At 44.3% G+C, this 20,342-nt stretch overlaps 6 protein-coding genes and 1 long non-coding RNA gene across 11 annotated transcripts in view; 3 read left to right on the top strand and 4 right to left on the bottom strand.

The window, feature by feature from the left end:
• The window catches only part of LOC6593833, a 50,270-nt gene extending 35,207 nt beyond the window's left edge, over positions 1–15,063 (bottom strand). Inside the window, exons 1-2 of one of the 2 annotated variants that reach the window (XM_026987985.1) lie at positions 14,937–15,063; positions 13,024–13,474 (exon numbers count right to left, since the gene is read on the bottom strand). The gene's annotated coding sequence lies outside the window, so the exon portion shown is untranslated. The remainder of the gene's footprint in view (positions 1–13,023; positions 13,475–14,936) is intronic. The other variant, XM_026987986.1, reaches the window with a different exon arrangement.
• On the top strand, positions 4,839–5,698 carry LOC6593482. The gene is made up of 2 exons (XM_002018885.2): positions 4,839–5,173; positions 5,234–5,698. Exons 1-2 carry the CDS (start codon positions 4,882–4,884, stop codon positions 5,650–5,652), a joined length of 711 nt encoding a protein of 236 aa, XP_002018921.1. The 5' UTR covers positions 4,839–4,881; the 3' UTR covers positions 5,653–5,698.
• LOC6593483 lies at positions 5,670–6,799 on the bottom strand. The gene is made up of 2 exons (XM_002018886.2): positions 6,397–6,799; positions 5,670–6,032 (listed from the first exon to the last, which is right to left on the bottom strand). The coding sequence occupies exons 1-2, from the start codon at positions 6,722–6,724 to the stop codon at positions 5,713–5,715; spliced, it is 648 nt and encodes a 215-aa protein (XP_002018922.1). The 5' UTR covers positions 6,725–6,799; the 3' UTR covers positions 5,670–5,712.
• LOC6593484 lies at positions 6,868–7,916 on the top strand. The gene has a single exon (XM_002018887.2). The coding sequence runs from the start codon at positions 6,915–6,917 to the stop codon at positions 7,857–7,859; it is 945 nt and encodes a 314-aa protein (XP_002018923.1). The 5' UTR covers positions 6,868–6,914; the 3' UTR covers positions 7,860–7,916.
• Positions 7,935–8,966, bottom strand: LOC6593485 (1-acylglycerol-3-phosphate O-acyltransferase ABHD5). Its single transcript, XM_002018888.1, has one exon. It carries the CDS (start codon positions 8,964–8,966, stop codon positions 7,935–7,937), a length of 1,032 nt encoding a protein of 343 aa, XP_002018924.1.
• Positions 15,064–16,218: 1,155 nt separating the features above from the next.
• On the bottom strand, positions 16,219–17,116 carry LOC113565496. Of its 2 annotated transcripts, none has more exons than XR_003408623.1 (3): positions 16,963–17,116; positions 16,754–16,902; positions 16,219–16,685 (listed from the first exon to the last, which is right to left on the bottom strand). It is a non-coding gene; the product is annotated as an uncharacterized LOC113565496 (long non-coding RNA). The 2 variants fall into 2 exon arrangements; XR_003408622.1 differs by having other exon boundaries at positions 16,219–16,690; positions 16,963–17,114.
• Positions 17,117–19,404: 2,288 nt separating this feature from the next.
• LOC6593486 (disintegrin and metalloproteinase domain-containing protein 10) overlaps positions 19,405–20,342 on the top strand; it is a 119,351-nt gene continuing 118,413 nt past the window's right edge. For 2 of the 3 annotated variants that reach the window (XR_003408585.1, XM_026987368.1), the window contains exon 1: positions 19,405–19,805. The gene's annotated coding sequence lies outside the window, so the exon portion shown is untranslated. The remainder of the gene's footprint in view (positions 19,806–20,342) is intronic. The other variant, XM_026987369.1, reaches the window with a different exon arrangement.

Below are 20,342 nucleotides of genomic sequence, written 5' to 3'. Positions count from 1 at the left end.
AAACTACTTCCCATGACTGCTTCTCTCTCTCACAGAGCAGCTTAGCAATACAAAGGGAATTTGCAGATCTGGTTTCTAAAAAAATTAAATCAAGTGTTCCCAGCACAGAAATTGTTTGAAATTTTCCCTAAATTTGTATCATATCTTACCACCCTGGCCATAGTTGATGTCATAGCGAAGGTATCCTTTTCCGTGAATGAGGCAAAAGTAGGGGAGGGGGAAAAATAAGCAAGGCAAGGACATCAAATAAAGTTAAGCAAACAAGAGCATTAAGTGCATTGATGTTGTTATTGCTGTTGTCCAGGACTCCTGCTCACGGGATGTGCTCCCCGAGTAGTGGTTCTTCCTGCTATTCTGTTTTCCCTACCCCATCGATGCTGTTGTCCCTTCTTTAGGCAACAACTTCATTAGGCAAGTGCTCGACCGGCTCCATCCTGCCTGGTGCCTGGTGCCGGGTGCCTCTGCTGCTGCTGCTGTCTCCTTTACCATTTTCTATTGATTTTCTTAGCAATATTTCCATTACGGATATTCTATTCTCTCCTTTCTCGGTATTTTTTTTTAGCTATATTTTGTATTTGCTTGTGATGTTTTTGCTCCTGTCTTGCGGACACGCCGTGGAGAGTGTCAAATGCCATTAAATGTCAACTAACCAGCGGGGAGGTCTGGGCACAAGAGCCCAGGTCTAGGCGCCCAAAGTGGCCAGGTAAGAGTCTACCCGGCCACTGATTGCCACACAAGGCAGGCATGGGAGGCACGAGAGGCATGAGAGGCACGAGAGGCATAAGAGCCATGAGACCTTGGGGAGGATTCACCCGGAAATTTCACTTACCTTTTGCCATAGACAAGAGTGGCAAACGTTTTGACAACGCTTTGAGGACTTTGGCAGGTGTAAGCGACTGTGACATGCGACATCTTCTATGTACATAGAGCTGAATGGAATAGAGGACCCATAATATACCTTAATACCAGAGGCACTAACTAATCTAAACAGACTAGAATTAATAGCAAAGAATACTGTTCGGTGTTTCCGAATAGAAAGTTGGCACATTTATTTCACAGATCTATTGGAATTTTCCAGATTTCCTAACTGGAGGAACTACTGGAGCAGAGAGTTGCCAGCAATGACCAGACACTTTACTATGGGACCAGCAAGACTCGAGGCCTTTAATCTTCCTTGGGATCGCCTGAAGAATTGGTTCTTTTAAACCAACTCGATTGACTTTCGGAACTACAGTACCTCCATTCACTCTAGAAGAACTAGCGGAATGGAACGATGGAATGAAACGATAACAATAAAAGCGATAGGCTTGGGAACGCTTGAAACAACCCCGTTGACTCTCGGAGCTACACTACTCAAGAATAACTAGCGGAATGGAACGATGGAATGAAACGATAACAATAAAAACGATTCGAAATTAGTGAAGCGTAGATATTTTACGATTTCTTCTAGTTTCATGGAGCTTGAAATGCTCCTGTGGTCTATACAAATTTCCCCTAAGCGAACGGACACATTCGTTTGGAATGAAACAAACAGAGAACAATTTCCGATAAGACAAACTAGTGCTAAAGTTCATGGCTGGTCTTTAGCAAATGAAATAGTATTGTCCCTCGAATGACCATTACAAAATTTCCAATTACGATTGGGATTTCCAATCTAAAGTGTGAAAAATCCTAGGCCATGATTATTGTCCAATGTAAGCTGCAACAAATCGTAGGCCATGATTATGATGATAAATAGCACAAGTTGCGGCAGAAGATGTCTGAGAAGTTATGGGCTTAATGATAAAAAGGCATGATGAAAATCCAAATTCTTTGCCAGGCGCTAATTGAATGCATGCTGTGCCTGGACTCGCAAGTCCTTTGGCTGCTTTTGCAGCATCCGCAGCACTGCAGTTAAGCTGGCCCAGAGGATGATAAACGAGCCGGCCCAGAGTAATAGGAAACAAACAAGCATTAAGGCAAAAATATATCTAAACAAATATTATTTACGAGCTGATGCCACGAGGCGCGAGGCGCGAGGCGGAGTCTCGTGAGTTTTGGCAACGGTTAGACGCCTACTCCATTTGTTTGGCCACCGAGAGAATAATCAGCAACACCTCATAAATTCTACAGAATGGGGCCGGGCATAATCAGGCTGATTGCCAAAATAAAATGCAACAGCGAGTGAGAAGTCCAGAAGAAGGCTTAGATCTAAATTAATTCTGGCCACGAAAACGATTATAAATTATAGAAAATATATTTATGTATGTACACATATAAGCACCTGAAGATTGATTCCTACAGAAGCCAGATGATGATTCCAGATGCTACGCATGTCCTATGATAGATGTAGGAGGGGAGCAGAGGGGAACACCCCTAAAAGCCGGCAACACAATTTAGCTTTAACATACAGCCAAAGGGTAAACTGAAGGGTGAGGATGAGGATGATGATGGATGGAACGGATGGCGGATGGCGGCGACTCAATCCCACACAGTTGTTCTGCTCCAACGCTTCCGCACAAACACCAATCAGCTGGCAGATGAATCAAGCGCAGGCGTTGGGGCTCTTCCCTGCGGTCCTTTCCCCCGACTTTTCTTCTTTTACTGTTTTTTTTTTTTTTTTTTTTTTTTTTGGACAGGCGACAAAACTGCGGCAATACGGGAAAAGGGACCCCAGGCCATGCCTGGCAACAGCATTCGCACACACAGAGAGAGAGCGGCATCACATGCGAGAGGAAAATCAATAAAGTGTTGGTTTATCTTATTTTCTCGTTGCATGGACGGATGCGATGTTGGTTTTTGTTCCTTTGCTGCTTCCCTTTCAAATATAAATATAAATCTTTGGCGCACTTAAGCCTTTTAAATGATAACAATGGCCCCCAGAAGCAGCATCAGTGGCAGAAGATGCATCCGAACGGTACAACCCCTGAGTAGCAGGTGCGCACACTGGACGCAGGACGCCAAAGGCCGGAGGTCTTAGGACAGACAACGACATCGACAAAAGTTTCCCCACCCCATCCCTCACCGCCAGCTGGTGGACAAATGTGCGTAGTCTTCCTCCCGAAGGAGTGTTCTCGAATTCCAGATATTCCATGAATTTATTATGTCTCTGCTTTAATGGAGTTTCATCGAAAAGTTTCCCTCGAACAAATTATGAAATATACCACGGAGACAGCTTTTTTTTTTTGGAATTGAACGGAAATTGCGGTTGAAAAAAAAAATACGAAAAGAATATCAGAAAATAAAATGATAGTTTATGGGGGTTGGCGGAAAGAGCAAAAGTTTTCATTAATTTATTATGTTTGCATATCAAGAGAAGTTTTTGGTAGCAATTTTGCATTAACGATTCTTCAATGATGGAACATTAATTAGAAAAATGTATTAAGGCATTTCACCTCCACAGAATGAAGAACTTGTATGCTCGAGCAAGTAAATCTACATAGATCATGGCTAGTACCGCAGCCTAAAGTATATCTGTATTATTGTTAGCTTATTGCCCTGCCCACTGCACCGAAAGATGCGAAACACACGGCAGTAGCACACTAGCTGTGCTGTTCTTTTGTTCTTGCACTTTCGGCAGCAGCATCGGGCTCTATCTCTATCGATCACACGAGTCCTTGATCTCATGCGCTCTCGATCGCTCCTGTTCTAAGCTTCGTTGGACATTCGGCTAGTCAGCTTATGCAAATATAATTGATCTTAGTCTTAAACGTCATCAACTGATATCTACTGGAAGTCACAGCCTTCGACTGGCTGTGGTAATACATCTCACTATCTTAACATGCATTAATCTTTGAATGATGCTCAGTCGCTGTGCAAATTTCCCATAAAGAAATGGACACTGAAAATAAACTATTCGCTTCGGCTGAGAGCTCTCGAGTTCGGCTCCCTTCGGGTGGTGCCGCGTGGTGAGGCCTCATTTGAATGAATGCGTCCTAAGCCGGTTCTTACACAAAAATAAATACGATTTTAGGAGTTTTTTTTTAATTTTTAGCGCTGAAAAGTTTTGAATTTTCTGTATTTTTTTGATTTTGGGGGTATTCGAATAAATGCGTAAGGGTTTTTGACGCTGGCGGGGCTATATATGACCTTATATATCATAATCGTATGTAGCATGTCCTTTAATATGCAGATAGTCTCCTAAGAGCCTGGGAGACTCTTCAGTTCTGAAATGTTACGCAGACAGTTTTTGATCGATTTGAAGCCTCACTGTGTTGTTTTCTTAGTCATAATAGAAACAGAAAAGGAACAGATAGGAGGCCCCTTCTGCCAGAGATCGTTGTGTGCTGCATCCATGCTATTATCCAAGCTGGATCATCAGATATCCTCCATTTATTTTCCTCTTGGTTTTTCCCTTAATAATCATCTGACAAATAGGTCTGCCGTCGTGTGCTGTCACATGACAATTCACAGCCCAAAGCACATACATACGGAGGCACCTGCTGAATGAAGACTTAATCTGTGGGCCCACCCCCCGATGACCCTTTCGTTTGATTCGGCTTCAAAAATGCATTTATGCAAAATAGAATTAGTGCACTAGACCGTTATAATTGTCATATTAGACAGAAAATCCATGGACGGCAGAGGGAGAGATAGAGAGAGGGAGAGAGCCTGAAGTGTCAGTGGACGGACGGACAGTGGAGTGGCCACGATAAGACCCAGAAGAGGCTGCTTCCGACCCAGACATGGCAGGAAATTGCTTAATTTAGCGCAAAAATTATCCACTAGCCAACGAAGCTCAATGGCAGACAGTGCACCACCGAGTGGCAAGTAGATACATAAAGCAGCAGGCAGCCCTTTTTTGTGTAAAATTCAGACACACACATTTTGGGAATGACACAAAATAAAATTCACCTGAACACTTCATATAAGGCAAAAACACTCACACCAAACATCAGCAGGATGCTGCAGCCCCAGGATGAGACACATGGGGATGGAGGCTCCGCCGTATTGCCACGACCTGAGACTACATCAGAGGATCCAAGTGGGGGATCCCAGAACGGAGCTGAACAGGCGCCGGACAACAGTATATCCCATTACCTGGTCCAGGTCCAGTTAAGCCACAAGCAAATCAACAAACGCTTTTCGGAACTGCTTAACCTCTTCGAGGGCTACACAAAGATGATGGACGGAGAACAGAAACATCAGGTGGTGGTCTCGAATCCATTAAAGCGTGTTCCAAGCCATGGTACAAGTGAGGAAGCCATCCATCATCCACACTGATCACTAATCTGTAACCACTTTACCCCCCAAGATCAAAACGAGAGACTTTCGGGCGGATCCGTGTCGGAACGCACCATTCAGGCGGCCACCTGCGAGGTGAGCATTCAGACGTCCTGGTCTCTGCTGGAGCAACAGAAGAACGGCCCAAAATCGGTGGAAGAGGGAGTGTCCGTGGCCACCAAGGAAAAGCCCAGCCAGATCCAGCAGCATACCATCCACATCGAGGTGGAGTCGGTGGCATCGGCCACAGACATGCAACGGGCGCCCCTACACCAGAGGCTCTTGAAAGTCCTGTTGAATGCCGTGGACGCTTTTATCGGCTGCCTGTTCATGATCGGCGAAAACTTTCCCTACGTGCTGTTTATTTTGCTGTGCATTTGGTGCCTCTATCTGTTGCTGGCCCACTACAGAAAATTCTTGGACAACGGTGCGATTGAGCCTCCCAGTTAAATGATTTTTTCGCAGCGTTTGATTAAATTCAGGATTGATTTATGTATCATGGGGGGTCGATTATCGCAACATAGTGGGGGTGCAACAACACATGATGGCGAGACTGCAGTAGAGTGCCGATGCGAAATCGGTCAACATGTAGCAGAAGCGATCGGCCAAGGGAGGACGCGCCGTCACGTTCGGCACGGGCGGCGACACGGTATCGATGAATATCGTTTGACGCGTCTGCTCGCAGGGCATGGGCAGGAAGATCCGTTCGCCTTGGCTTTTCAGGCCGGTATCGGAGCCGGCCAGACGCGGCTGTTCCGTTTGCACGGCCCTGCTACAAGACCTCAGGGCTTCATTCTTGATATAGATTGTTAGATCGTCCTCGGTATGCTCTGTGGAATCAGGGAATGTTTCTTAGATCATTTTATATATGACTGCTAGAACTTGTCTCACTCTCTTACACGTTTTCTCTCTCTCAGTGTGGCTTAGCAGTAAAGTAACAAAGCCCTAGGTGAGCTGGTGGTCCCAAAAGTGTGATAAGGAGTAAAAAATGTAACGGACAAGCCGTACAGGCTGAGATATTCTCCCTTAGGAAGAAGCAACAAGTTTCCATTAGCTTCCTTACAGATTTCAACAGTTTTCTAGAAAAACACACTGTGCTCTCTTCGTTATTCGTAACTGCTAAGCCGCACTGGGAGTGAGGAGAGACTTCCAACCCCTTGGAAGCCCCCTCATGGATGAGATACAATCACTTACCTTCAGCCAGGGCCTCGGTCACCCAACTATGCCAATTTGCAATGCGGTCACCATTCGATATGAGACTGCTGTTCATGAGCGTACGGGAGCTGGGAGCCATGACCGCTTCGAGGCTGCTCTTATCGTCCTCGCCATAGACACAAACTTCGACATCGCTGTCGTCCCTGTACGGCTGAAAGCCCAAAATGTCGAAGAGACGCTGGCAGGTGGAGGAACCGCACGGTGAGGGTGATTTGTGGAGGGCAGAATCTGTCACTGCCTCAAGGACCAGATCGCTAATAAGATGATCAACGACGATAGCGGCCTCTTCCGGCTCTCTGCACGCCATGTAGTAGATAACGTTCAAAGATGGAATTTAGAAGAGTTCGAAATGGGGGTTTTACAATACTGGAGTCGACATTATTCCGGCAAAACGTAAGTGGATTTGTTTTCTGACAGCTGTCACACGGAATAAAACTCCGAGCTCAGAGACTTGGCAGAGTACAGAGCCCTTCAAAATTTATAATTTCCAAAATAATATGGACCCGCAGAGAGCGACGACGAAAAAAGTTGAGCGAGAGGCGTCCTCGGAGGCAGAAGGGAGCCCCCAAGCAGAGACCAGTTGTCCTGTAGTCCAGCTGGAGGATGCAGCCGCAAAGAATGAGGTGCCACCGGCTGCGGTTGACAGTCCGGTGGTACATCTGAAAGATGCCACTGTGGGTTCCACCGAAACAGATGTCTCGCCCGATGTCAAAAAAGAGCCAGAAGCCTCCTGCCCTCTGGATGAGATGCCCAGCACCAGCCAACAGGGCACTGTAGAAGGACAAAAGCCGGAGTCGGGAAGGTCTCAAGGTCGCCTGAATCACCTCATCGATATGCTCGATAACTTTACGATCCGTCTGGACGTAATCGAGGAGAAGGTACGGCGCGAGGACGAAGAATGCCTCGATCCAGAGCCCGTTACACTCACAGTGGACTCTGGTACGGCGGTGATCATTCAGATACCAGAGATCTGTGAGCTGGGCACGCAGACGGTGGTCACACGACCGCCCCGCCGCCTCGCCATACCGACAGCGCCGCCGCGTAACCAGCCAGACACACGGGCTCCCTGTGAACGCACCCACCACACCATACAGATCCGATCGAACAATAATCGTGGGAATGCGGCGGCGGCGGCGGAACAGGGGCCACCGTCCTTGGGCGCCCGCATTGTGCGAGCCTTGGGGGACTTTGGGGCCGCCTTCTGCCTGTGTCTGCAGATCAACAAGGACTGCATCTTCTGTCTGGGCTTCTTTGTGGCCTTCGTTGTGAGTGCCAGCTTCCTGACGGCCTTCTTTTATCGCACCCTCAACTTGACGTCCCCGGCAGCACGCGTACCAGGCGACGCATTCGGTGGAGCGACGGGATCCTCTGATGTGGCCACTCTCCGCTTCAATGGCGGCTACTACTACATCTACAACAGACAGCGGCAGCAACTTCAATAAGCGTACTTTTATGGGATCTTCTTTGATGGATTTTACACTAAAATTTATTCCGAAAACTGTGTGTTTGGCTTAGCTTCAGTCACCGATGGTGTGGCAAATGTTGAGGACATGCTGATTGAACTCCTCCGGCTGTTCCAGGTGCACATAATGTCCCGATCCTTTGACGATGGCTAAATGGGGATGCGAGTGCATCGGGGACTGGGCTCCACCGATGAAGGAAAAACCGAGGTGGGCGGGCAATTCGTGGGTACGTTCCATCAGCGATTTGCTATGCCAGTGCCGCCTGATGTGGCTAGAGACCTCGCCCTGGGCCAGTGTCTGGAAGGCTAACTCTCCGCTGGGCGTGGCCGCCTTACACTGCTCCAGATAGTGGTCTAGCTTGTCTTCCAAAAGCTCCCGGTACCGTTCCTTGAGATGCGGCTGGGGCTCTGTGTAGTTCAGCAGAATGCTGGCCAGGGGTCCCACACTCCGGAGGATCCAATAGGGATTGAGAAGGAAAGAGATTTTATTGAGCAGCCCCAGGGCCTGCGAGGGAGTCTCCTTGAAGCCCCAGGGCTCGGCCAGGATGAGGTGTTTCACACGGTCCGGATAGGCCAGGGCATAAGAGACCGCCACAAAGGAGCCGAGACAGTGCCCCAAGAGTATCATCTGCGGCAGGTTCATCTGCTCACGCCACCCCTCCAGAGCCAGCACCATCTGCATGTCGCATATGTCCGCCTTGGCCGAGAACATGGGACGAGAGCTCCGGCCGAAGCCGAGCATGTCAATGGCATAGACCGGCCGCTGGCTGGCCAGGACATCCAGGTTGAGCAGCCACGAGCCCAGCCCCGAGCCGCGGCCGTGCAATGCCACCAGTGGCACATGCTTGCGGTCCTCGGTGCTCATGGCCAGTGTCCAGATCCTGTCCGATTTGCCCACCACACCGCCAATGTCCACGTAAAATTTCTGGCACGGTGTGACCAGATGTTCGAGCAGCTCCTTCTCGGCCTCTCGCAGCTTCTGGTCGCTGCTCAGAGACCAAACGAGCAGCCATTTGAGAATCTTTCGAACCGGTTCAATCAGAGGCAGAGGTTCACTTGTACTCCTGCCGCCGCCGGTTGCTGCCATTCGAAAGGTTTCGGGTTTCGAGGTTCGAGAGGCAATTTCAATTTGAAAAACTTTTGAATTTAAAAACTGCCAGACAAAACGTCATACGAGCAGAGAGAGAGCGAGCGCATAGTAGGCCCTGTGTCCGTCCGATTTAAGTTGACTTCGACTTGGACAATGGGTCACAGAACACACAAAAAGCATCGTTAGGGGTCGGCCGGCTGGCCGGCCGGTCGGGCCTTTGGGTACGGGAAATTGGCCACAAAACGTTCGTCGCCTGCTGTGTGGCAGGAGGCAGCCACACAACTTTTTGGCAAGATGCCCGGGGCACAAAGGAATTATTGTTAATATAGGCAATGCCCCCACCCCTCCCTCCCGCCCGAAAGCCCGGGCTCTTGCCAGCAGGCGGCAGGCCCTGACCGGGGGTCGGACGGTCGTCTTTTGAATATAATTTATTTATGCGAAATATGGCAAATATTTTTCACAAATTCTATTCAACGAAGTTTTGCATACACTTTGGTTCGATTTTTTTTTTTGGGGGGGCAGGCAGAAAAGCCTTTATAAAATTCATTAAGTATTCTGTTTTAGAAAAATACCCTCTGTATCGGAAGAAATGCATTCAGAAACACAGCCATTTTTTAACTAAATATTGGATTTTTAAAAGTGATACCAAATATAATTCACTTGAATTTAAGAATAATAATAATAATAATAATTTTAAAAATATACATTTTTTATATTAAATTGAGAGGAAATATATTTAATTTAACCATGAAAACATTTTTGGTATACGTTTTTGAATTTTAAATAATTAAATTTAAGTGCTCTTTTCCCTGGGTGTATGTTTTTAAATTAATTTTTATTTGTGTTTTTTTTTATTTTATGATCAACTGTAATTATATGACGGTACAATATGTACCGTTATCTTTAACGAACCTTTATCATTTTTTCTTTCCTCTTTCCTCACAGTTCTTGCAAAAATCCCTCATTAATATTTAATATACTCCGCATATAATCCCCTAAAAGTATGACGAAGGGATTACCTAAGCTAAGGAACCCTAAAGAACATTTATTCTACACTTTCCTCTGTACAAAGAGTGCCATAAGAAGAGATTTTCATTGACTCCTACCAATGCCATGAACGAGGAGGCTGTCTAAAACGGATAAACTGTTTAGATGGCAGATTTTCACCAAATTGAATATACGACAATATATATATTCCATTTCCCGCAGCTCAGCTTTTGCCTGGGGCTCGGGTCTGGGGGGCACAATTAAAGTTCGGAAGAGGCACAAACACAAAAAAAAAAGTGATTTGGAATTTCCAAACGATTTTTGGACAGTACTTTGTTATACCTGGGGCTGGAGATGGAGCTCCGGAGCTCTGGAGCTCTGGAGATGTGGGGGATGGGTACTTCTATGATGGGTGAACGAATGTTTGACTTCTCCGATGGGTCGGAGAGCGCGGAGCGACATGCGGGCTTCCGCCGGCAGGAAATTGAATTGCACGAACACGCGAAATTACATCATTCTGGAACCACGGTAAACAATTTCCTCTCCGTTTGCACCTCTCCGCGAAAACGCTTTTATTTTATTTCTCTCTCATTTATTTTGATTTTTTCTCCCTCTGCCGCTGCAGAACATTTTCAACCAAATTTTGACAGGGAAATATTTCGTTTTACGTTGCCTAGGTTGCCCCTCCCCCTTGCCCAGCCCCCTTTTCCATTCCCCCATACCCTACGACCATCCTTGTTAACGGCAATTTGTGCGAAAATATCAATTTCACTTTTTTTTACTCCAATCTTTATTATACCCTATCTTTCACGGGAGAATATTGCGATTGTGATCAGATATTAGAAGGGATATCCCTTCTACCGATCGTTTCGTAATCCAGACTTTTCCGAACTCCTAAAGGAGTCCTTTAGGGCCCTTTTGGCCCTTTTATTATCCATGAAATATCTCTAATAAGACAGCTCTATTAGCAGCACCTATAGCTTACATTGATATGAGACGAGTTCTCCGACAACCGACGAAGAGAATCCCTGAATATCCTTGAGAATGGGTTTTGTTTTTGCTCCCAAATTCTGAAAGCAAACAGATGATTTTTTCGATCAGTGGAATATTCTTCCGATACTTCCGATATTCTTTGATACCTCCGGCCGTAGTTATATTCACGCAACATAGATATCTCCTCCCAGAAACGCTGTTTTCTCATGAATTTCAAAGACAATACTCTCCTTTCACTTATGGAACATTTTTACACCGATGCTACGAACATTTTCGAGTGAAACCTCGATCTTCTAGGGTATCCCAGTCTTCGACAGCCCCCCGATGGCAGCAGCCTTTCGTTTAGGATTTGTTTTATTTTGTGTGGGATTTGGGTAAAAGGACTCTTGTATTTGTTTGTGTGTAGAGGAAAATGGCGACGGCGAAGGCCCAACAGAGGGTAGGGGGGAAGGGGGGGTACAAAAAAAAAAAATGATGGCAACAAAAGCAGCCCAAAACCGGCAATCAAAATGTCTGAAAAACCAAAACGAATGACAGCCAGCATATAGCATATAGCGATCCCCCGGATACATAGATACTTGAATGCATGCATGTACAAATACATATGTGCCCATGTGTGGCACTAAAAAAAAAAACTCAGTCAATGTGCCACTCCCACTAGGGGAGTGCGACGGCGACTGCGACTGCGACTGCGACTGAGGCCCTTTGCCCCCATGTTGCCGAACATCATGGCAACGCTGTCAAGTTTGAAAGGATTATTGCCACTTGCCGCTTGCGGCGAACGTTCTTAAAATGTAACACGTTTCAAACAAGTTTAGATACGTGTGTTTTGTCTGTTAGTAGAGTCGGACTGAGAGTCGGGTGTCCGCCTGGGCCTGGGTCCGCTCTTGTGCCGAGTATCTCGTATCTCTTGGTATCTTTTGGCCCAGCCATCCAGCGTAGCGTAGCGTAGCGCTCGTCTCCCTCTCGCTCTTCGGGCCAACGGCTATGTAAAAAGTCATCAACGGGGGCCAGTTTGCCCAGGCCAGGCCTAGGAAAAGCAAGAGCAAAAACAACGGCGGCGGCGACTGGTTTGACGAGCTTTTTTTCAATGGGCTCGCGACCAAATAAAATAAAAACTCAGCCCCACTGGTGGTGCTGCTGCTGCTGCCCTCCACTTGGGTTGAACTCTCTTCTGACCAGGTCCCAGCCTCCAGTCCCAGCTACAGCTCCATGTCCGAGTCCGAATCCGATTCCAATTTCGAGTCTTACTCCCAGCGAAAAGAGTCGTAAAAATTCGCGCTTGCCACCAAGATATTTCGTGTGCTGCCAAACCGAAAAAGAAATGTTAGACTTTGAGATGCTCTAAGCACGCAAGCGAAAGGGACAAACAAACAACAAAAAAAGCCCCAAGACGAGAGTCGCCAAATATCAAAGAATATCCCAAGCCAAATATCAAACGGGGGCTGCTTCGGGGGAGGCAGACAATTGTGTGTGTGCGAAGATTGATGGGGAGTGTGTGCTGAGGTCATTCATCATGCGATTCTCTTGATTGGACACATCTCAGGGGCTTCTGATGGACGAAGGTTTCCAAATTCATTCCATATATTCGTGAGGGTATGCGGCAGGTCTATACCACATAATATTTGGACATATTCAAACCGTATTCATATTTTCTAATCATCCTCTAAATTGTTTAAAAATTTTTCAATTTTTAAGGGAATCCTTTTGGTTATTTGAATAAGACTTCTCCTGAATGCAACTTTAAATGTATTTCATTTTGATTTTCATTTTGGATTATTATTATATACTATAGAGCCCCATCTTCCTTAGAAATCTTTGGATATTAAACCATAATTTTACACTGTATTGTACCTATTAATTTCCATAGATTTTTTTTTAATGAAAGACTTCTTAAACATTTATTTATCGTTAAAAATTGCCACCTTTACTTGACTTTCACTAGGAGATCCCATAAAAAAATCCTGAAAAATCTCTGCCGCTTCTGCTTGGCCTTTAAACCGAGGGACTCTTCGTTCACCCAATTTTTACGACTGCAGAGTATTTAAAACTTAAAACTTTAAGTACTACTCACCTTTAAGAGTGGACTATGCGAGAGTGTGCGTTCGAAATATGTATTTCTGTGTATATGTGGGTATGTTGCATGGATGCTGCAACTGCTGCTGGTGCTGCACTGGACGCTGTTGCAGCTAGATGATGACGATGGAAACACTGCTGCTGCTGCTGCTGCTACTGCTGCACATCCTGGCGGCCATCTTTGGAGGGGAGCGGGGGCAAAAGCTAACTTTGCTGAGCTGCCTGCCTTGCCTTACATGTTGGTGGCCGGTTGGTTCTCTCTTGATTTTATTTAATACTTTTGTCTTATTCGATATTCGATCAACACTTTGACTGCATTCGGTTTGTATATAAATTAATTGATTTGGTTGGGTTTATATTGTTTTATTGATTTACTGCTGGCCGCACGTACCGATTATAAATCAAGTTTTTGGTCTTATGATGGAACCACAAAAGGAACGAAAAAAACGCTTTTGAAAGTGACCCACGCAAACGGCAAATAGTTGGGATAAATAATAGAAAAAAAAGACAAATTAAATTAGTAAAAAAAAAAGAAGTTGAACAACTTTTTTCGAGTCGAAGCGAACAGCTGAAAAAACAGCAACTGTCGACGCGGCTGACGATGATAATGATGATGGTTAAGGCAAGCCTTTTGAGAGAGCCGGTTTCCCAAAAAAACTACGTCTACTAATCGCAAACACACAGGAAAATAGGAGGAAAATCCCGTGGGGAAAAAAACTGAACGAGTACGAGTGGTGCAAAAAGGCGGCCCCCCAGACGTCACACACGGGCAGCAGCTGATTTCGAAATGTGGAAATGAAAGCGCGGCCAGAACTTGAGCAAAGGACCTGCAGCCGGTCACTGAAGCCCCAGAGCCCCCACAGTCAGAGCGTTTTGTGCGTTTTGTGGATGTCAACTTATGTAAAGCCGACTGCCGACTACGGGACTACGGGGACTCCTAAGAACGCCGAAGCATCGAGAACCGACAGCCGAGAACCGAGAACCGTTTTCCGGCAGCATTACTGCCAAAGTAAATGAGTGCGAGCGGGATGCCAGCAATGCAATTTTTGCAGGCCAAAGTCAGGCAGTAACGAGACTCTGCCTGTGGCTGTGGCTGTGGCTGCTGCTGCTGCTGCTGCTACTGCTGTATGCGGGTGCGTGCGTCAGTGTTTGTGTGTGGCGCCTGCGCAGTGATCGCACAGCTGACGGGGGCAGCGGCAGCGATAGGCAGGGCTGGACTGGAGCTGTGTGGTGGGCGCCCAACATAGACAAAAAAAAAAGTGCCGCTACCATTTGGAACTATTGCCGATTTCCCGTTTCACCATGCGCGTGCCCCATAAGGCTGAAGACGGCTTCGAGTCCGCTCCTGGTCGTCGCACTGTTGCTAGGTGCCCGATGCCGCAGCTGGGGCTGCCTCGGTCGCTGCCTCTGCCTCTGCCCCGAGCTGCGCCGACTGCAGAGCCAGCTGATTTAGACTCGTGTGTGTGGGGGTGGGGTTGAGGGGGGAATGGCGCTGCCTGGAATTTGATCGGCAAGGGGCTGGCAGGGGGGGGCCGGGGGCAACGAAAAACTAACGGCTCTTGCGGGCAAACGGTTCTTCACATTGATTTCGGTCTCCAAACAAGTTCTAGCCTACAGTGGGGCACATTAGGGTTTGCCCACTGTGCAGCACAGTGGGGACCTTGCAGCCAAACATTTGCACACAAACACACTCCATCTCCCTCTCTCTTTCCCACTCGCACTCTGCTGGTAGCACAGTAAACCTGTTTTATGTTAAGAATTATTTTTTTTATCGTCTCTGCCATTTGCCACCGACAGCGACAGCCGCCGCGGCTAAAACTATTTCACAACTTGTATTTGTTGTTGTTTTATTTATGTTTGTATTCACTTTTGTTGCTACCGTTTGCTGTTTGCTTTTGGTTTTGGCTTTACCTTTGCACAATCTGCTTTACATGTAAAGAGGCAACGGGCGGCAGCAGCGGCAGCGGCAACGGCAACGGCAACGACACGCGACCAACACCTACGCACGGGAACAGGCACATTCACACACACACACACACACGCACTCGCAGGAACGACTGGAGACGCGGACAGACGCGGAACGACGGAACGAGACAGAAAAGCACAGCACAAACCAGTGTGTCCGCGGACTTATCGTTAAAATACACCGTGTGACCCTCGGAAATATACCAAAATATAGAATATACCGTAAATATACTGACGAACTCAAGTTCTATTATACATATTGCTCAATTTTGATATTCCGTCGAAGATTACTAGCTATATAGAACACTTAGCTATGCCAACATAATTTTATCCGATTAATAGATGAATTTTCTACTTGACTATCTTATTTCAAATACTGGCTTTTATTGGATTTTGTCTAAAAAACGGTCGAAAAGGTCAAACGAAGAAAACGTCAGAATAATTGTTCAATTTTGATATTCCGTTGAATAATTCTCGCTAACTGATATCTTTAGCACTGCCCACATAATTTTATTCCATTGATGAAGAAATTTTCTAAAGGATGAATTACTTTTAAGTACTCCCATTTATTGTATTTTGACTACAGCAAGGTTTAAACAAAAAAGGTCAACAAAAAACAGCGGTAACATAGCGGTAATATCACGTCAACCGGAGTTTAGGTATAGGTACACCCTGTTTGGTTAATATAATATGAAGAAACTGTTTTAAAACGTAATTCATAAAGAAATTATCTTAAATTGATATGTTTTAGACATATTCATGCATATGATTAGGGTCTTGTAAATACAATGTATGTATGTATATCTCGATCCCAATACCCATTCTTGGTTTCTGTAAGATCAAAATAACGTTGAAATACCTTTAAAACGTAGACTGCCTAGTTTTGGCCTTTATTGGTGCATTAGATGACAAACAATTCTTCAATTATATAATATCCTTTTACGTACGTAGTAAAAGTTCTAAAATATCTATTTCCCTAGGGTATGCAAAATGTTGCTCAATGTTGCCAGCGACATAAGACGTAAGTAAGTGAGTATGACTAGGGAAAAGGGAAATTCTGGCGAGGAAAAATCCCATCAGAGGAAATCCCAAAAAAGTCCCACCAAACTTAAGCGCCAAATAGAAATTGTTTGAAAATGAATGAGCAAAAAGGATTTAAATGCAATCTATTGGAATAAATGATACACGTAAGTACGATTTGTGAGCGAAAATTCAAAAAACCTGCGTATGGAAGTTTGTATACCCTTTGTTCCAATATATCTTTGATATATATATGCCAGTATATAAAGATACACAAACAAAAAATTTGTTCCACAAGTTCCCGCTGTCGATAATCGCGAATGCAAGGTATACAAATATAAGGAAGGGACACTAAATATTTCAAACATCAGTGTCGTTATCCCGGTCGAAAGTAGAAAATTTCATGTTTTCGCAGATTCCTCAATATGTTTGCACCGATTGTATCTCTTGAACATCTCTCCGATATACACGTTCGAGGAAGCGAGGCAAAGGTGGTCTACGTTGAGATAATCCATTACGACTTTCCAGCAATCCTCGATTTTATCTTGAACAGTTGACTTCCTCTTCATTTGGTGCTCCATCGGTGCTACAAGATTTCTCGCGTTCAGCGTTTTCTCGTTTTGTTTTCCGTGAGTGCGCCATTTGTTTCCTTCGTTTCGCTTCTTGCTTTGTGTTCTATTCTGCGGAAAATATCCACCATTACGTATGTTTTTAAATACAAGGATTGAAAATAAAAGGCGTACTCAATATCTTCTCGGACTAGCCAGTCAGTGCATTTTTGAGGAATCCATACATCCCGCTGGAAAGGGTTTAGGGCAATCACTATTAGCTCCAGCCACGCGTTGATGTTGATGTCGCATTAGCGCTTCGCCTTGGGGCCCCCCTATTGAACCTGTAATTAGTTTGGTTTTAGTTTTCGCTTTGCTCAGCGCAATTTGTTGAAAGCCCTTACCAATGCTAACAGAGGCTTGTGTGTTTTTAGTCGAAGCAGGTTCGGCGTGCAGTTTTAGGTTGTTATGCTGGAACCTACTCTTTTCCAAATAGTTCCGAACTCGAGGGCTTAGTTAAGGCAGTCAATAATTGCGCATTTAAGGCTGAATTTCCTGGTTTCAAATACCTAATTCATTGAAAATGCACTTGTTATTGAATTCAAAGGCGATCTCAGCTGTTGCTCTATCGATAAATACTATAAATACCATGGCCAGGGCTTCCACAATTTCAAAGCAACACAAAAACTTAATGACAAAAATGGATAAACCCGATAAAACAAATTTAAAGGCACCCCAAAAATATCAAATTATTTGGTTTCAGTGTTTTCATTTATATTGTCGATAAATTGAAATTTTTGAGCCCTGCGACATTGCTCTACATGGGACTTCTACACGATTTCTACACCGGTGTGTTAGCAGACTCCCTAACGCGTCTTCAAATGTACAAAAATACTAAAAATGTATAAAAAAAAGGTTCACAAAAGGTAAACACCACCACTGCAAGGGGGAGTTCGCCAAGTTGATGAATTTTGGATCATATGGGAGATTAATAAGACTTAAAAATTATCGAATGAAAAACTGAAATACCTTCGATTCGTACAGCTAGTCTTTTATGTAATTGTTGACGCATTATCGAAAAATACTAAGCGAAAACCTCAACAGGTGGTTTATCAGTCATTCAAATAATTGATACTTAGAGTTTAACCACAAATATATTTAAGTGAATATATTATATGTATATATATGTACATAAATACAAGTGATATTTTACTATTTAAACCTTTGCTAATTTTAAGCCATACCAGCAACAGAGGTCACTAGTATTTTTCCGCTTTGGTATGTTGTCACTCGGTCATTGATTCCAGCCACTGTTATTTTAACAGCTGTTAACGAGTATTTCTTTTTTTTATGCTCTCTCGGCTTGTTTCTTTTGCTCTCTTTGCTCTTTTCACCTATTAAGGCACTCTTTTTCGCTCTTTTTCAACCGGTATGAATCGGTAGCAACAATTAATCCCATTCCATAATTTAATAATTATGTACTCTAATTACTGTACTTTGATCGACATACATATGGTCCTGATTGGAACTGCATTTTCCAATCATTGAAAAGATGAATCCACCGGGAGCAGATTCAAAATGTGTTTCGACAAAAATTGGTCTTGGATGGTACCATTTATGGTCAGCCATTGTAATAGCCGATAGCTATTGTAATTTACTTTAAATATGAATTTGACATTTGACCAATGAAAATCGTCAAAAATGTTTGTCAAACCGATATCTTATAAAAAAAACGTTATCGTTTCAAAAAATGCATTTCAAAACATGTTGCTGCAGAAACATGTTTACGTACCGTTGGCAACATTATATTTGTATGGGCCAGACTCATATGCCGAGAAAACGAGCAGCATGTCCCACAATTGCAAACCCTGGGAAATGGATATTGTAAAACTGAGGATATGTTGGTCATCTGGCTCCACTATATGGAGAAACTAGTCAGTCTCTGTTTTAAAGCTATCATAACTAAATTTTGCAGTTAATTGTCTTCTTATGGAGACCAAGAATGAGTATCGGAATCGGGATATATGTATATACAGGAAACTAATCATATGCATGAATACGTCTAAAAAATATCAATTTGAGGAAATTTCTTCATTAATTACGTTTGAAAAACAGTTTGGAAAACTAGGGTATTCCAATTTCCCTACATCGGTTGACAAGCAACAGTCTGCAAATACCAGCAACATGTAAGAAATTAATATACCACTGTTGCCACTGTTTTTTTGATACACTTTTTTGTTTAAATCTTGTTTTAGTCAAAATACAACAAATGGGAGTACTTAAAAGTAGTTAGTCTTGTAGAAAATTTATTCATCAATGGAAGAAAACTATGTGGGTAGAGCTAAACATCCTAGTTTGCCAGAATTATTCAACGGAATATCAAAATTGAGCAATATGAACTATTACTCTGTTACGTTGTTTTGTTTGACCTTTTCGCTAAAACCTTTTTTTAGACAAAGCCAATAAAAGCCAGTATTTGAAACAAGCTAGTCAACTAGAAAATTCATCTATTAATCGGGTAAAATTATGTGGGCATGGCTGAGAGTTCTATCTAGCTAGTAATATTCCATGGAATATCAAAATTGAGGAATATGTAAGATGGAGCTTTAATAATTCGTCAGTATATTTACGGTATATTTTAAAAATAAGACGGTATTTTGGTATATTACTAAGGGTCACACTGATTTGACTGCTGGTCGAGGCAGGCTTGTTATTTTAACAGCTGTTAGCGCGTGTTCTCTCCATTGCTCTCTCTGCTTGTCACTGTGGCTCTCGGCTTGTTTCTTGTGCCTCGAAAGAGAATAAGCAACTGCGTGGAAGAGCGTGTTTTACAGTTTGATTGCTCGTCGAGGCAGGTTCGTTTCGCGCGCTTGTGACATCGCTGGTGCCGTTTAAGCGTCGTCGTCAGAATGTGAAGCTTACAACAAAATAAAAGAAATCAGAGTGCAAAGAAGAAAAATAAGTTGAAAACAAAACACCCAACAACCCATCGACGTGTTCGTTCGGACGGGAGCCGTCGCGCGTTTTCTTTCGGAATAAGAAAAGCCGCGGGAGTCGGAACACGCGCGCGTGTGTGAGTGCGAGTGGGTGCCCGTATGTTAATGAAATAAATAAATATTGGAGCTGAATAATTAGCCAGATATGATACACATATGATGTATATATAATCGAGTGATTACCACTAACAAGTGCGCTGCAGAACAGGAAACGGCATAGGGAATCGGGAGTGCGGCGTATGAGTCCCCTTGTGAGTGCCAATTGCCAAAGACAAAATGGCTGCATTTCAACGCATTTAATGCCCGCTCTGCAGCAGCAGCAGCAGTAGCAACAACAGCGGAGGCACAGGCGGCAGCGTAAAGAAGAAGAAGAGGAGAAAGAGTCGGAGAAGAAGAAGAACTGGTAGCGTGAAAGAGAAGAGGAAGAACACAGCCACAACAAAGCAGAGTGTTTGTGTGTGTGTGTGTGTGGTGGAGAGGGGAAGAGAGAACAACAAAGTTTAATTAGCAGAAAATGTTTTAGTAATTTTATGACAAAAACTTGTGCCATAAATCGAAAGAATAAGCGAATAAAAGCGAATGTTGTACATTTACTTTGTTTGGCTTTGTGTTTGGTTTTGAACTCAGTTTGTTTTGTTTTTTTTTCCTAAAAAAAATACCAGCAACAATAATTACACTTAATGCACTTTTTGCGTTTGCGCTCCAGCTGCCTGTACTCTCTTTTACTCTCTTGATATCACGCTCTCGCTGTGTTTACTCTCCCTCTTTTTATGCTCGCTTTGTTTTTG

The sequence above is a fragment of the Drosophila persimilis genome, unplaced genomic scaffold (assembly GCF_003286085.1).
Source record: "Drosophila persimilis strain 14011-0111.01,24,50 unplaced genomic scaffold, DperRS2 tig00000124-arrow-pilon, whole genome shotgun sequence".
Taxonomy (NCBI): domain Eukaryota; kingdom Metazoa; phylum Arthropoda; class Insecta; order Diptera; family Drosophilidae; genus Drosophila; species Drosophila persimilis.
Note: the sequence above shows the minus strand (reverse complement) of the source record. Positions and strands in the feature narration are given on the sequence as shown.